This window comes from Hemicordylus capensis, chromosome 7 (assembly GCF_027244095.1).
Source record: "Hemicordylus capensis ecotype Gifberg chromosome 7, rHemCap1.1.pri, whole genome shotgun sequence".
NCBI classification, from domain to species: domain Eukaryota; kingdom Metazoa; phylum Chordata; class Lepidosauria; order Squamata; family Cordylidae; genus Hemicordylus; species Hemicordylus capensis.
The window spans coordinates 17,697,327-17,712,839 of record NC_069663.1 but is presented as its reverse complement, the minus strand read 5'-3'; the positions used below and the strand labels follow the sequence as shown (position 1 = coordinate 17,712,839).

The window sequence follows — 15,513 nt, the reverse complement described above, 5'->3', positions numbered from 1 at the left end:
TGCATAACCTTTCCACTTGGGTTCTGATGCCTTGGTTAGTTAGCATTAAGCCTGAAAGAGAGGAGAGGGAAAATGCAATACTATGGTTGCCCAGCAACTCCACAAGTGGTTTCCCCCCTGTACTCCAGTTTAACCTTTAGTAGCACTGTCAACATAAATTATAATTGTGACGTTTCAGCTGGCTATCCCCATGGTACTTTAATTTTAAAAACTATGGCCAACATCCTCACTATGTGCAGAGACACCTTGTGTGCAAAGCGCCTGCCCAGTATTTAGTAACCTAGAGTCCCACTGTGTAGCCTGGGGGCGAGTCTCATGATCTCTCCTTCCCCTAGAAGTGTTCTTTAACATCCATAAATGTGTCCCTGAGGGTTGTGCAGCTTTCAGGGGCATATTGCCATTTGTTAAAGTGCTTCAGTTCAGTGAAAATTGCCCCCTACTCACATAGCAGGACTCTGGACCACTAAGTAATGTGGAGGTGCTTTACACAGTTTAGCACCTGCCCACAGTGTAGCCGTAGAGTTAGTAAAGCTGTCATCTGGTGCTTCCACCACAGCATTCACATCACTACCCTGAGGGATAACTGGAAAACGGCCAGGTACCGGGCCCTAGTAATTTGCTCTTGGAATCATTTGTTAGGGAATTGGCTGTCAGTTTATCATCTTGAAAGTCTAGCGGTGCATATGTTTACTCCTAAATTTTGTTATGAATGCAAGTTTCAGTGTTCATGTTGTGCCAAGTTCGGGCTTTTTAACCTGCTTTGAAGGTCAGTGGAATTGCAGCAGCAGCTTACAGTGCACGATTGGATTGTGATATGAATGCCATGAAAACAGGGAAGGAGATGGACTGATGAACAAAGTGGAAGAACAGAATGTACTGTTATGAAAATGGAAAAGGAAAATGACTGATGGGGTTATTAGGAAGGTTGCCATCATATGTGTAGGAATGTGGGGGAAGCTGAAATATGGCTTTTATTATGGGAGGTATAATCTAAAATTATTCCAAGTAAAAATAATCATGCAAGTATACCTCAAAACAATTTCGGGATGCCAAGGGAAAGCTCAGCTTATGCAGTGCTCAGGTAGACGATAGCTAACAGTGAATGAACTCAAGCTCTACATACATGTTGTTACCAATCTCATAGCATGGCTAGGATGCCACCCATCCAATAAAACAAGAGACCGGTTGCCCAAGTTCTTTATTGGGCTACATTTCCTTCCAATGTTGTGGGGTAGTTCTCAATGGTTACATGATAATGCAGCAGCGAGCTCTGGTATTTTGCTGTACATGCTGCTGCAGGGTCTCCTTCTCCTTCAGCAAACTCTCTATTTTCATTTCCAACTTCTTGATCTCTTCTGTCCACTTCTGCGGATTTACAAAAGAACAGTTATCCTCCCTTCACATCCTGGTAGCAGCCAAATTATCTCCTCATTAAGCGGATATATGATCTTGGATATGGCAACACTCCCCTTGGACCAAGGGCAATTCACCTCAAATACTGTGGCATTAACTGATACCTGTAATGTGCATCATCCCGCAAAAGAGATGACAACAAGTACTGATTTACTTCATCTGGCTGCTGTAAGGCTTGTCACAGAAGACAGCCCTCCACTGTGGAGAAAACATAGTTAATGGATAACCCCATTGACCAGCAAGATGCACTAAGTGGGTAGGAAGCTGTCCAAGATTTTTTCAGAACCTCATATCCAAATACTTGATGGTTCCTCACAGGGTTTATACCAGTGGAACAAAGTTCCTCAATGGCAGCTGATAGAAACAGTGGGAAAGAATTTGACCTTGGATCAGGACTCAGAGGTCAGGATCATTTCTTGTTTTTTCTTCTGGCTACCACCAAAACAATTCCAGGGACAGTGATGGAGATGCCAACTTGTGGCTAAGCTGCTCTATGCTGAATGAGTCTAACTTCAACCCCCCCACCGCCCCACCCAAAAAAATTACCAACCTTTATGAAAAACCTTAAATTTAGCTTTCAGAAACCAACTAACAGAAAAGGAAACATTTGTTTCTGAGAGCTGATACAGACTTCTTGATGTGAAAGTAGTGTGTTGTGTTGTGTGAATGGAAACCAGACTACTGTGAAAGGGATACCATCTACTCTGGAGAGCACTTTCTAACTTAATTCCCTTTAGACAAGAGTGAATTCATGTTGCTTTCTGCAGCTAGTAATTGGTTGGCATATAGGAAAAGGCCTACTAAATTGTGTTGTGCAATGTGAAAGTTACCTGTCGGCACCACTCTTGGATGGCACTCCCAGACAGCGGGCCCTGAATGCTGCCATCTCGCCGGAGGTAAACTTCCCCTTGATCTGTTTCATAAAGAAGAGGTTCTCCATGCTGTTTGGGGGGCTGAACGCTTAAGCGGATAACCTTCAGGAAGATGCCAGTGTCTTCAGCTTTGATAACGGGGATGAAACTCAGTGTATAGGCTGCAGGAAAAACTTGGGGCTTGAAGCCTTTCAGAAGAGAGTCTATGAGTAGGCGAACTCTATCTTCATCTTTGTGGTCACATCTGACTCCATGCACTAAGCCATTGTCCTCGACCCCAACAAAAAGGCTGCCCCCTTCGCTGTTGAGGAAAGCACACATATACTTCCGCACGTGGTGTTTGAGGGTTACTGTCAGATATTCTCCGCTGCCACGTTTGAATTCCACATTCCGGGTCTCACTGCCCATGAAAGCTCCATAGAAGAGGCGCTCTTTGCCGACAATCTCTCTCTGGACAATGGCACTGTCTGAACGAGTGCCGCTCAGAAAGGCTGCTGGCCGGTCTACCAGTCTCCATGGGTACTGAGCAGACTTCCGGCTAGAATTAGCTTGGGCATCGCTCGAGACCTTCTTCCTGCTTCTCTCTGGTAGTTGTCGCCCTCCCATGGGAGATTCTGAACTGCTCCCTACAGAGTCGCTCTGCAGACATGACAAGAGTACAATCATGCAAGCGGACACAGAGTATGTTGCATGTTGAGGGACGGGGAAGCTGACGAGCAAATGCAGTGGCTTGCACGGGCCTGGGGCCTTGCTTTGGTGGGCAGTCTTACTATAACAAATTCATATGTACTTACACTTGAAGCCCTACTTACCCCTATTCATTTTATTTATTTGTTTGTTTACATATTTGTATACCACCCCAAATCTACGTCTCTGGGCGGTTTAAGTAAAACATTCGTTAAAACAAAAATGAAAAGTTTAAAACACCACAACAATCCAAAAATTTAAAAATATTTTAAACCAGCATTAAAACAATATTAATTAAAAGCCTGGGTGAACAGATGCATCTTTAAAGACTTTTTAAAAATTGTCAAAGATGGGGAGGCTCTTATTTCACAAGGGAGCGCATTCCAAAGCCTTGGGGCAGCAGCAGAGAAGGCCCGTGCCCTCATGGCCACCAGACAAGCCAGTATTCATTAGGTTTTTGCTAATGAAATGAATTCTAGATGCAGGTTTGGCACTAAGAGGGAATAAAGTTTAGCTTCGAGAAATGCCTAGATCTCAGGGTGGATATGCCATGCTGAAGGCGTGCACTAAAACTACCTGTGTTTTGGAATGGCAAACACTGTGATGTGAAGTGGAAGAGATGTGAACATGTGGGTTCACACATTGGACGTGCTGGGGAGTCTTGATTGGTCCACTAAAATCTTGGGAACTTGTTTGTGTCACCCTCCATAGCAGGTTTGTATGGGTTGGTAAATGGTCCTTGGAGCAGGTGGAAAGGTCTGGATTGTCATACCTTTACCTGTTTTAGGGGCAGAGCTGTAGCTCACTGGTAGAACATCTGCTCTGCATGCAGGAGGTCCCAGGTTCACTCTGTGGCATCTCCAGGTAAGGCTGAGAAAAACTTCTGTCTGCAACCTTGGAGAGCTGCTGCTGCCAGTTAGTGCTGAGCTAGGTGGACCAATGGTCTGACTCAGTAGAAAGCAGCTTCCTATGTTCCTAGGATCTATTGGTTTCCATTTAGGGAATCATTCTCACACAGGGCCCTTCCCGTGCCCCCCCCCACTTTGAAATTCAGCAGTAGGGGCATGTCCCAGTTCCTTTGCTCTTACCTCTCTGCCATCTTTGGAACCAAGTTCAGATTTCTTGCCTCGTCCCATAACCAGATTCTCCCCTTTCTTCACCAGCTCCTTGGCCAAGCCTTGTTCTGCCTCGGAGGCCAGCAGCAGCTGCTTCAGGACATGCTCCAGGTTGGCCTCAGTTGCCACCTGCACAAAGGCATGGGCACTCTTGCGTTTCTTCACTACTTCAATGTGGTGTCTCTGGAGGCTCACACTTGCCAGACCTAAGATGTCCTTTAACATGCTGCAGAGGACTTCACGGGAGTACTTGGGGTTGAGGTTCCCAATGAAAAGGATGTAGGAGCGTGCCTGACCCAAACCATCTTCCTCTTCAGCTCTTGCCCCTATCAAAGCTGCCTCTGAAGCTTTGGCCTCATTGCCAGCTGGGAGTGGACATTCTGTGATGGCTTCTGGGGCTGGAGCTGCTTCCATTTTCAGACCTCAAAAGGTGGTCTGACGAGTCCCAGAAGCAGGGTTGGGATTTGTTTGTGTTCCTCATTGGGAGGTTGCTGGCTGGAGCATGGAAGTGTGGGATATCCTGTTTGTTCAACATCAATCTCTTGTTTGTTCCTTAGTGCATGATTGGAGAATGGTTCCTCCTTTCTGGCGTCCTCCTAGAGATGGAGAAGCAGCAGCAGGGAGGTTTCCCTACAGGGTCTGTGGCTGACAAAGCCTGTAAGGGAAACGCCCCATGAGAAGGATGAGTTCTGTCTTGAGCAGTCAAGATGGTCGTTTTCAGGGGTGAGGATTGTGCTCTTGACAGCAAGAGATTGCTGCCTAGTTGTGAGGACCTGCTCGATGGACAGATACTGAAGATGGATCTCTGCTCTTTGGGGGCTAGTTTGATGTCATTGTGTTTGGCTTGGGATGAATGTCAAATGGAACAACATGGGGCTTGCTTCTTGGGTGTCAGCAGTCCTCCTCAAATGAATGCACACCCTTATTTCTTTCTCTGTTCCCTTTGCAATGTGTTGTAATTGTGTGAGTGATTCTTGTGTGTGAGCTGCCTTGAGAGGAGACTGTCCTAGAACGCAGGGGGAAATACATTTAAACAGATAAACGACAGGGTGGTTAAATGAGTCACAAGTATATCATTCTGACTTGCTAGCTCTGATCAGGGCCCATTGAGTCCAGCATTTATTTCCTAAAGCAGCTGGGAAAGAGACTAAGGTGGTCCCACCCCCCTTTTATCTTAAGTAGCCAGGTACTCTGCAACACACTTCCTCTGAACCTAGAGCTTCCATTAGCAATCAAGGCAAATAGGCAAAACAGTGGGGGCTTCCTTTTACACTGTCTAAGTTAGCAGGCATGACCACATCCTGCAACAGTGTACATGGAATGTTTTGTGAAGTACTATCCTGTGTCCCCTGAACGTACTGCAAATGAGTTTCATGCAATCATCTTGTACTGATGTAAAAGAACATTCTCTTCATAAACTTGACAGGTCTACACACTCTGCAGGGGAGCAGACACAGGTGGGAAAAGTCCAAGCCCAGCCTGACTGTTGTGCTAATTTTGTACTTGTGGTGTGAGTCTTCCATGTAGGGGAGCATTAAAAAGAAGTGTCCCTAGCTGCAATTTGATGTGGCATGGTCCATTCTAGTATATTTTGCTGCCTATGTCGACCAGTGCTGAGTCTTTCTATTCTAAATTAAAAAGCTCCAAAGAAAACCTGCTTCTTCTACAGAAGGCGTTTTGACCTCTCTATCCTTTGTTCTTCCCACTTCTTTTTAATGGGGCATCTGGAACTGTCTGCACCATTCCGAACATAGCCAGAGCTTTCAGAAATAGCTTTATAATACTTCACCTTATATTTGGTAATTCCTAGCACTGCTGCTTTAAAAACTTACTGCCACAAGAATTCAAAGTAGTTTCCATAACAAAAGTCTCCCTGTCGCCCAGAGGCTCATAAGATACTGAGTTTCTATTTGCTGTTCACTTTCAACTGTATCCTACCCCTTGCTCTTCCCTTTGTGGCCACAGCCTACCTCGGCCACATTAGTATGCACATATCAAGATGTTCTCCTCACCACATGTATCTCTTTGCACTTATGCTGGTCTTGCAGCTGGAGACTCATCAGTTTTGCAGGTTTTCTGATTAGGAGTCTACCACTGAATAATTGGGTGTTATCCACAAATCTTGCTCTATTCACTTGTTTCCAGAGTGTTTATGAAGAACTTAAAATAGTACCAATCCTTATACAGCTCCACTGCTTACTTCCCTCCACAGGAACAATATGGTATTTATTCCTCAACCTGGTTTAAAAAAAAAAATCTATTTGTGCTATTTCCCTCTTATTCTAATTTTGGTAGGAGGAAGGCAATAGGAACCAGATTCATGATGAGCCTTCATGGTTGGGATACTTGTATAGGCTAATGAGGTGAGGAAGCCTTGTGCCTGTCAATTGGCTAATCTGAGGATATGCCCTCAAGTTGTTAAACCTCACACGGCCTGGTATAGCACTCCTTACCGAAGGCACATGCTTATGCCCTTCAAGTATGTGGAACCTCCCAAAGCCGCCCAGTTCCCCCATTACCAAGGAAGGTGCTGGCACTCATGCTGGACTCAACCACTCCAGGCTGGTTGGCCAGCAACCCTTGTGCATCCAGCAAGAGCACTTCCACGAACTCCTCTCTTCTCTTTAATGGAGCTTCAAATTGTGAGGTCATAGATGCCCTTGCTACAGTTCTAAGCTGGGTTCAGTTGCTCCTGTGGTGGGGAATGCCAACCACACCTCCCAGGGATGGGGAATAATGCCCCTGTCATGGAAGATGCCCTTCACAAGATGCCATCATAACAGTAAAGCAAAGGGACCTGGATTAAAGCAGCGAATGGAGTGTTCTCTTGTGGGGTAAATGATGCTCATCACATTGGGACTGGCTGTTGCTGGCCACAAATACTACACCGGTGGTTGGGATGTCACTTCTGCTTCCCGAACTGGACAAACTGCTTGTATACCTTTGAGCAAAGAGCTCCTGCCAAAGGGATATTTTTACTACTTGTTACCTTTCTTTTCTGCTCCAATAAGTGCCTCTTTGCCCAGGTTGCAGAGACTGACATCGGCTCAATGGTTTCAGATGAAGAGCTCAGGGTGCTATACGTGACCACCCCGTGTAAAGTAGGAGGTGGCAGATAATGTGATGTGGCCTAGGTTGCCCACTGAGCATTTCATGGCTGGCTAAGAAAAAACAAGATGAGTCTCCTTGACCCAGATGGTGCAAGGCACTTCCAGATGGAGACATATTCTGTTTGGATATTGGTTTATCAATTCTCCACGTTATGTAGACCCCTTTCTCAAAGGGTCTTTGTTTACACTGTAAACTGTTTACATTGCTTATCTCTGCCACATGCTGCTCTGCAGTGTCATCTGCTGGCCATCTGTGAGAAACCCATAATGAAAATTGTGTCTTCTGAATTCTGAGTTTCACCAGAGATTTCCTGCAGCTGTAAAGACCCTGTGTGAAAGAAAGCTACACAATGTAGACAGTTGATAAATGTGAAGAACTTCTATTTCAAATGGAATATTTCTCTCTCTGGAAATGCAGCTAGTTTGATATTCTAGCCACTACACTCTATTGAGTCACAGTGGATTGTTTTGTTTACTAAAACCTTGAGATCCCTCACAAGAGCCCTGTAAAACAATGATGGAGGGCAGGGCAGACACACATTTAAAATAAAGCAGTAGGGTGCCTTCTCATCACATGTCCAAGTCCAAGATTTCCCCATCTTTTTACATTAAAAAACCTCACCCCCAGTCTGGTTTCCTCCTCCAACATTTGTTTCATAGCCCAAGTCAGAAAAGGCAGGGTGGGGAGAGAAATACTTTTTGTTGCTAAACTACTGAAAGTCACACAGCTCGAACAGTAGGTCTTAACCTTCCTTCTGTCCACAAACCCCTGGAATTCAGGTACTATCCTGCCTTTAGGGTTGGGATGACCCCCACCGCCCAATCTCTGAGAAGCTCCTCTGCACCCAGCATGTTAACCAGCCATAATGTTGTCCATCAACAGTCAGAAAGCACCACACACCCTACTTTCCCCCTCTTCTTTATTTATAAACAAAACCAACAGAATAAGTGCAGAAAAGAATATTAGCAGGGCCCCCTGCTCGCTGCGGTAGGCAGTGCTCACAGAGGTGTTAATTCTGCAGCCAGGCAGTCCGGACAGGAGAGGGCCTCCTCGCCCCACCTGGGCTACCTCCCAGTAAATCACCTCACTCTGTGGCACTGTGGTGAGCTCTGACTCCTCCACCACATTTGGCTTATTGCCTGTGAATTTTCATTGCTTATTTGGAGAGGCTGTTTTGTATGATCAGCTTCAGTGGTCTCTACTGTCTCCCTCCTGGCCACTCCCAAAAGCACCTCTTTCAGAAGAGCAGGGGTGGGGAGGGGGAGAGAAGAGGAAGACCCATCCACTGGAAGGGCAGTGAAGTGGGACCCGGGGAGAGAGTGAGAGCGTGACACACACACACACCCTTAGAGAGATGAGCCCCGTGCTGTCCCCTGCCAAGTTCCTGAGCAAAGGGCAGCCCAGCTGCCACACCTGACTGGACCTCAGGCTCCAGTTATCTGTGTCCTAAGGTGAGGCGGCTCTGCAGGGCCACCCAGGCGCCCTCCTGCAACTCCCCTGGTCCTCCGGCGTGGGTGCTGTTGCACTAGAGGGCTAAACACTCCAGAGTGCTACTTGTGCCCCCAAAGCACTTTGCAAGGTCAGAGCCGTGTGGCTTCCCAGCACCACTTGGGAGTGTGAGCCCTGGGGCACAACGCATGCGCGCAGGAGGCCCGGGGGAGTTGTCCACGGTCTCCCAGCTCATCCCTGCCAGAGCCTCCCGAGGCGGGAGCTTGCTTGGGATGTCAGCCAGGGAGAAGTGCTCAAGCGGCTTTGGCATACATGAGGAAGAACAGAGAAAGGGCCCACCTCTATGCTACGCTAAATCAGTCAAGAAAAGGTGCTTCTCCGTTGGGCAACATTTCTTTTTTTAAAAACAACCATGGGGGGAGGCCTTATCCAGATTAGGGGCTTTATTATTACACTTCCCTCTCTGCTGTTTTTCTGAACAAATCACTCCCTGGTCTGCTTTTTAGCACCAGCTTGTAGAGAAAATGGAGCAGGATAAAGGATTTATGACTCCGCCACACACCCTTTGCTCCTGGACCCCCATAGCTGAGTTTTTTAAAAAAAACATTGCCAAAGTTAAGCACATCTCTTCATGATGATTTAACAGAGCATATAGTTTACTGTCTCTGCAAGCAAAGGAGGCTTCAACTGAGGGCCTGGAGTGGAGCTTTTGGGGGCACCAGCTTGCTGCCTCCTTTCCCCATCCTCATTTGCCAGCAGTAAAAAAGCCCTCTGCTCTGGGATGGCAAGGGCCACTGCTCAAGTGCCATAAAAATAAATACATTAAACATTTTCCAGCATACATACATACAAAATGACTTCTGCTCCCCACGAGTTTGGGAAGGACAGACTAGTCAGATAAGTGTTCCCCACCCCACCCATCTGATACCCGCCCCCCCACACACACCTGTCAGGCAGGTACAACTGAAAGACTGACAGTGTGAACCGTAATGGTGAATTAATGGTACCATTGTGGAATAACATTTAATTCCCCGGGTGGGGGTAGGGAGTTAACTTGGTTGCTGTTTCAATAGCGAGTACAAAAACATTTCGAGCTCCTGGAGGGGGGGGAAACTAGGCTGCCCAGGAGTGGGGTCCTGTGCTTTCCTCCCCACTGAGCTGCAGGTGAGTGATGGTTCTTTAGGATACTGACACCGCTCCATTGCTGGGCCCATCACAGATCCCCTCTCTTCCTTGCTCCCAATCAATGTCAGAGCTTTCTGCCCTCACACTAGCAACACTCGAGACCTCCTTGGAACAAGAGGCCAAAACAGCACCAAGTGAAAACGTAGACTTCCGTCCCAAGCCAGCAGGGCTAGCAAGCCGGTACGCCCCTCCCTCCCTCCCTGACCCCAAGGGAGTGAGCCATCGGGTTAGCAGCTGCTGCTTCTTTTACGCCAGAGCTGACACCTCGCAGTCAGTTTTGTCTTGTATGGCACAAAATAAGGGAGCAGCTCCTGCCATTGCAAACACTGTCAATGGCTGCCCTCTTCCTGTAGCATGAAGAGGATTCCCAGCAGGGCAGCAAAGGGGACGTGGCAAGTGTGTATTTTTGGAAAGAAAGAGGGTGAGGCCGACCCAGACTCGGCTCTGAAGAGATCTGGTTGAGTTCCATACGCCCAAGGAGAAGCCGCCTCTTCCCTGTACGGCGGACCGCGGGCCCAAGCGCCACCAGCAGAGGGAATGCCCGTCTCTTGAGGCCGAGCAGCCCATAAGCCAAATCCCGCTGGACGGTGAAGGGCGTCCAGAGGCTTCCTTTCTCTTTGTGCCGGCAAAGGCGGCGGCAGTGAAGCCCTCCTCGTGCGGTGGGCAAGGAATGTGGGCAAGGGGAGTCCAGAAGGGATCCTCTTCAGAACTTGCCCTGCTTCAACTTGTCGATGTGGTAGGTGAGCTTCAGGGCGGGCCCCAGCTTCAAGCCCATGTATTTCATCATCATGTCGCTGCGCAGCAAGAGCAAGGCCTTGCCGTCGATCTCCTGCCGGCACGGAGCAGAAGGAGCCACGTTAGTGCAAAGCCTCGCGCCACTCGCTTGATAGTCCACCAGCCAGGCCCACCGGGATCTGGGGCAGCCCCCGTCGAGATGGACAATGGGGGGCGGTGGCATTGTGGCACTGGTGGCTTTCGCTGGGGTATCACCCTTTCTTTATCCCACCCCCCCAAAAAATCACAAGTCAAACTGCAGCCCTTTGAAAGAGTGAGGGTGACAATTAGCAAGCTGTTGTCCTCTCTCCACAGAGTTATCTTTGGAGGACATTCCTGCCCATTTCCATTTCCATTCCTCTGACAACATCAATACAATTTTATCATCGTTTTTTGGTGTTAAAAACTTTTAAAAGCCCGTTGCGCATTTAGCTGCTGCAGGCCTGATCGTCAGGACAATAAAAGCACGCTAAGACCTTGAGAGCCTCGCACTGCTATCACCTCTTTTCCATCCCTAGGGGTGCTGACTTTGTCAAAAATAACAATGAGCACCCCCCCCCCCCCCGCGATGGCACCAACGAGCCCAGCTGGATCGTACAGAATGTCACAGCATGGCCATGAACTACAACCCATGACTGAGAGTGATCCCTGTCTGAAGGAATGATAGGGGGCATGCCTCCTAGTGGCTACGACGGGGAACAACCTGCTGTGGGGTCACTCCGGCGGCAACAAGAGGCAGGAATGGCTGTCATCTACCCAGAGGCCTGCTCATATTTACATGTTTCCGGAAGAGGTCCGCATGGGGTCCCAGTTGGGGGTCAGCTTCTCTCACAAACTGCATGACGTCCTCTACGGTCCAGGCAGAGGGGTCTCGAATGACAAACCGTGAGGCGTCCCGTGAGCCAAGATATCTGTCTGAGCCTAGAGGGCACAACAACAACAACAACATGGCATTTCTATCCAGGCACAGCAGCAGCACCACCACCACAGGGACCAGTGCCTTTAGAAAGGGATCACACACACCCCTAAACGCACACACACAAACAAACCCCCTCCCCCATTATTGCTCAATTGGCACCAAACTTCTGCATAATCAATAGTGAATGTCACCCCGGGCTCACTTTCACTGTATGCAGGAAACTGTCTGTTACCCAGAGTGCTAGCAGGGTCCAACTCCAGTGGTCAGGCCAGCTGTGTCATGGGAGCTGCTGGCTTGTGCTCACACCCCCTCCCCACTGCTCCGTGGATGTGCCACAGCCACTGGAGGAGTCCGCATGGCACAGGCATGGAGGCCAGCTGGGGGGCAGGCACGGAGCGGGGCGCCTGTAGGTTTCCCAGGCTTGGCAGGTCCTAGCTGCAGAGACGTCCATTGTTTAACAAGTATTTCCACCTGCCCTTGCCAAACCACCCCCCCCACCCCAGAACTGTGCAAGCCACTTTATTAAAGTGTGCTTAATACACACACACACACCCCTGTTTGGAACCAGATCTTAAGATATATCTGATAGTCTGGCATGAGGTGCCATTTAATCTGTTGTAGTGTTTGACTGTTTAGTTGGTTTTTTCCTCTGTCCCTACTACCCACCCCCTCCATGTGGGGCTGCCTTTGTATATAGTCCAGGAACTACAATTGATACAAAATGCAGTGGCAGCCAGACTGGTCTCTGGGACAGCCCAAAGGGACCGTATAATACCAATTTTAAAAGAAATGCACTGGTTGCCAAAATATTCCTGAACAGTAAAGCCCTGAATGGCTTAGGTCCGGTGTACTAGAGCGCCTTCTTTGTCATGAACACTGTCACCTATTAAGATCATCTGGAGAGGTCCGGTTACAGTTGCCACCAGTTCAGATGGTGGCGACTTGGGACTGGGCCTTCTTTCTGGCTGCCCTGGGCTTTGTAGTTTGTTCCCTGTCAAAATAGGAGAATCTCCATCTCTGCTTGCTTTTAGGAAGACCCTCAAGACACACCTGTTTTTACTCTGTTTTATATTTGTTGCATTTTAGATTGTGTACACTGCCTAGAGAAATACATATCAGGCAGTATATAAATATGATTAATGAATGAATGAATGAATGAAATGAAATGATGTTTGGTCTAATAAAAAACAAAAGCCAGCCACAGAGCTGGGCACAACTTGTCTGCGCAAGAACCCCGGTTGTATCTCTAGGAAGTATAGCATCAGTCCCTTTGGCAACACTCATGGCCAACCACAACTATTCTCTTATGAAGAAAATACTAAGCAATAGGGTCTCCCCAGCTGAAGAGGCCCTAAACCTGCACCTCTCTCTCTCTCATCCCTTTCATTGCTCACTCATGTTAGAAATGGGAGTTAGAAGCGCTTCACAGAGAAGCGGTTCAGAGCTCTCTCACCTCCAGCACTAAGCCGTTGCAAGGCAGAGGGGCCACACTGAGTGAGGCTGGAGGGCTGGTGCAGGTGCCTGTAGGCTTGCAGTCGGTAGTCTCTGGAATTCCTGCTGGGACTGGATGCGTTGGCGGCGGTCAAGGCAGAGTCCATGGGGTCCAGACGAGGCTCCAAAGGGCCTGGCAGGCCATCACCCAGGACAAATGTCTCACCTGGAAAACAGACCAGCGACTGATGAGCGAATATGACAAAGATTTATATACTGCTTTTCAACAAAATGTCCCCAAAGTGGTTTGCATAGAGATAAATAAATTTTTTAAAAATGGCTCCCTGTCCCTCAAAGGGCTCACAATCTAAAAAAGAAACATAAGACAGACAGGAGCAACAGCCACGGGAGGGGTGCTACGCTGGGGAGGGAGAGAGACCGTTGCTTTCCCCCGTTTAATACAGAGAATCGCCACTTTGAAAAAGATGCCGCTTTGCTCAGTTAGGAGGGGTGCAACATCCAGCGGTGATGCTGTAAGACACACAGCTATCCAGAGTTGTGTGCCAAACAGCGACGCCAGCCCACTTTTCAAGAGAAAGTCAGGTGGGGTGAAGGAGGTCCCTTCTGCTCACGCCCGATGGCTAGTTTTTTTTTCATTTTTCACCCTTATTCCTTGCTCTTCCTCCAAGGAGCCTAGAGCGGTGTACATGGTTCTCTTTATCCTTATGTTCATCCTGCAAGGTAGGTTAGGCTGCCAAAGAAGTGACTGGCCCAGAGTCACCCAGTGAGTTTCACAGCTGAATTCAAGGATGGGAACTTGGATCTCCCCGGTCCTAGCCCAACACTCTAACCCCTGCACTACCCTGGCTCCGTTTTGGAGCGATCTCCTCTCCTGGGTTAGTTGTATTTGCCAATCCAAACTCTCAACTACTTGCACTCCAATGTATTATAATGTATTTGCTGCAGAACTATCCAGCCAGGTTGTCCAGGGCAGAGCAGGGTGGGATAGGGCACATGAATGGCCACTTCAGGGCAGGACGACAGCTCAAACTGGAAGACGCAGCAGGTCAGCTGGACCAAGTTGCATTTGTCTTTGTAGATCCATTCCAGGGTACTGCTGAATGTCTCTTTAGTTGGGTCAAAAAGGGAAGAGGCTCCTCGCCAATCCTTCTCCTGGAAACCAAACACTGTTTTGACCTGACATGGTGAGAAAATATTAACGCAGAGCAGACAGAATGCCAGGACCTTCTCGACTCTGCTTTACTTCTCAGTTCTATAAGGCAGCCCATAAAAAACTGACGGTCGATCTGCAGCCTGACCACTGCAAAAGGATTCCTTCTCTGGTTTCTGCAAAGGTTTCGCCTGGTGCCAAAATTCTAGTTCTTCTTTTCCTTCTTCTCGCATTCCTTAGTATTGCAGTAATAAGCAGAGTAGGCATGGCTTTCCAGTCACTGCCTCATGATGGATTTCCACCTTTCTGGCATAACATGTACGGACTAAGGCTACATGACTGGTCACATGTCATGTGGGAGGAAAGTAAACTCGTCACAAGAAAACATCTGGGAGTGCAGATAAAGCAGCATCTAGATCAGGGATTCTCAACATTGGGTCCCCAGATTTTACTGGACTGCAACTCCCATAATCCCCAGCCCCAGTGGCCTTTGGTTGGCGATTATGGGAGCTGAGGTCCAACAACATCTGAGGACCTGAGGTTGAGAATCCCTGATCTAGACAGGATTTAAGCCAGGTTCCAGTATTTATTTATATGTTGCATTTGTATTCCATCTTTACACTGGCATACACAAGGCAGCTAACAAGCTGACTCAAAACAATTCAGTCTAACATCACAGCAAACGTAACTACTATCCTATAGGAAAGGATTCTTGATAGGAACTTGGAGAGCGGGATTTGGGCACTTTGGCTACTGTCAATTAAAGAGATAGCAACAGCGATGGAGAATGGAGGGTGACAATTTGATGACCCCACCCGCCTGGGCCCAGCTGCTCACAACTGGCAGTCTGCTGTAGCAGCAGCAATGGAAAATGAATGGCTGGCTGGCTTAATTCCTCCTGCTGCTGCCACCCAGAAGGGGAAATCAACGTTTGTCTTCTAACAGAGGGTTTGAACATTCTTTTTGGGGAAACTGCAAAAATAAGGAAACTTAAAAAATGCGGAGCAGCCAAAAGGGACAGGAAGGAAGAGGCTTCAAGCACTAACACAAGGGATTCTCAAACCTGGGTCCCCAGATGCTGTTAAGACTACATTTCCATTCACCATGGACAAAGAGTGCCTGCGTTAATGCACTGGACTGGAGCTGCATGGAGAATTGTGGTACACACAAACAACGAGAGAGGGAGAGCTCTCTTTCTCTCCTTCTCCCTTTGCTTAATCTAGCCTGGAGGAGGAGGAGGAGGAGGAGTTGGAGTTGTTTTGGGAATTCAAAAGCACTACTTTGTGATGTTTTAGTTGGTCCTAATAAAAGGTATTGCCTTTTAGCAATTTAGGAGGAAGTCATTGCCTATGTACCACTGGTTCAATGTGTCACTGAAACAGCACA

General features: G+C 48.0%; 2 protein-coding genes across 13 annotated transcripts in view; both read right to left on the bottom strand.

Annotated features, from left to right (window-relative positions):
* Positions 1-1,183: 1,183 nt before the first annotated feature.
* SLFNL1 (schlafen like 1) lies at positions 1,184-7,310 on the bottom strand. 5 transcript variants are annotated; one of them, XM_053267144.1, is made up of 5 exons: positions 6,607-7,310; positions 6,100-6,325; positions 4,061-5,093; positions 2,244-2,924; positions 1,184-1,365 (listed from the first exon to the last, which is right to left on the bottom strand). In XM_053267144.1, exons 3-5 carry the CDS (start codon positions 4,499-4,501, stop codon positions 1,246-1,248), a joined length of 1,242 nt encoding a protein of 413 aa, XP_053123119.1. In that variant the 5' UTR covers positions 4,502-5,093; positions 6,100-6,325; positions 6,607-7,310; the 3' UTR covers positions 1,184-1,245. The 5 variants fall into 5 exon arrangements, with proteins under 5 accessions (XP_053123119.1, XP_053123122.1, XP_053123118.1 ...); XM_053267147.1 differs by lacking the exon at positions 6,100-6,325 and having other exon boundaries at positions 6,541-7,310; XM_053267143.1 differs by lacking the exon at positions 6,100-6,325.
* A 790-nt stretch (positions 7,311-8,100) lies between these two features.
* SCMH1 (Scm polycomb group protein homolog 1) overlaps positions 8,101-15,513 on the bottom strand; it is a 49,359-nt gene continuing 41,946 nt past the window's right edge. For 7 of the 8 annotated variants that reach the window (XM_053267136.1, XM_053267137.1, XM_053267133.1 and 4 more), the window contains 3 exons: positions 12,979-13,182; positions 11,385-11,527; positions 8,101-10,661 (listed from right to left, as the gene is read on the bottom strand). In XM_053267136.1, coding sequence (XP_053123111.1) covers positions 10,536-10,661; positions 11,385-11,527; positions 12,979-13,182 — 473 coding nt within the window. In that variant the 3' untranslated portion in view covers positions 8,101-10,535. Of the gene's footprint in view, positions 10,662-11,384; positions 11,528-12,978; positions 13,183-15,513 lie in introns of those variants that run through there. The other variant, XM_053267141.1, reaches the window with a different exon arrangement.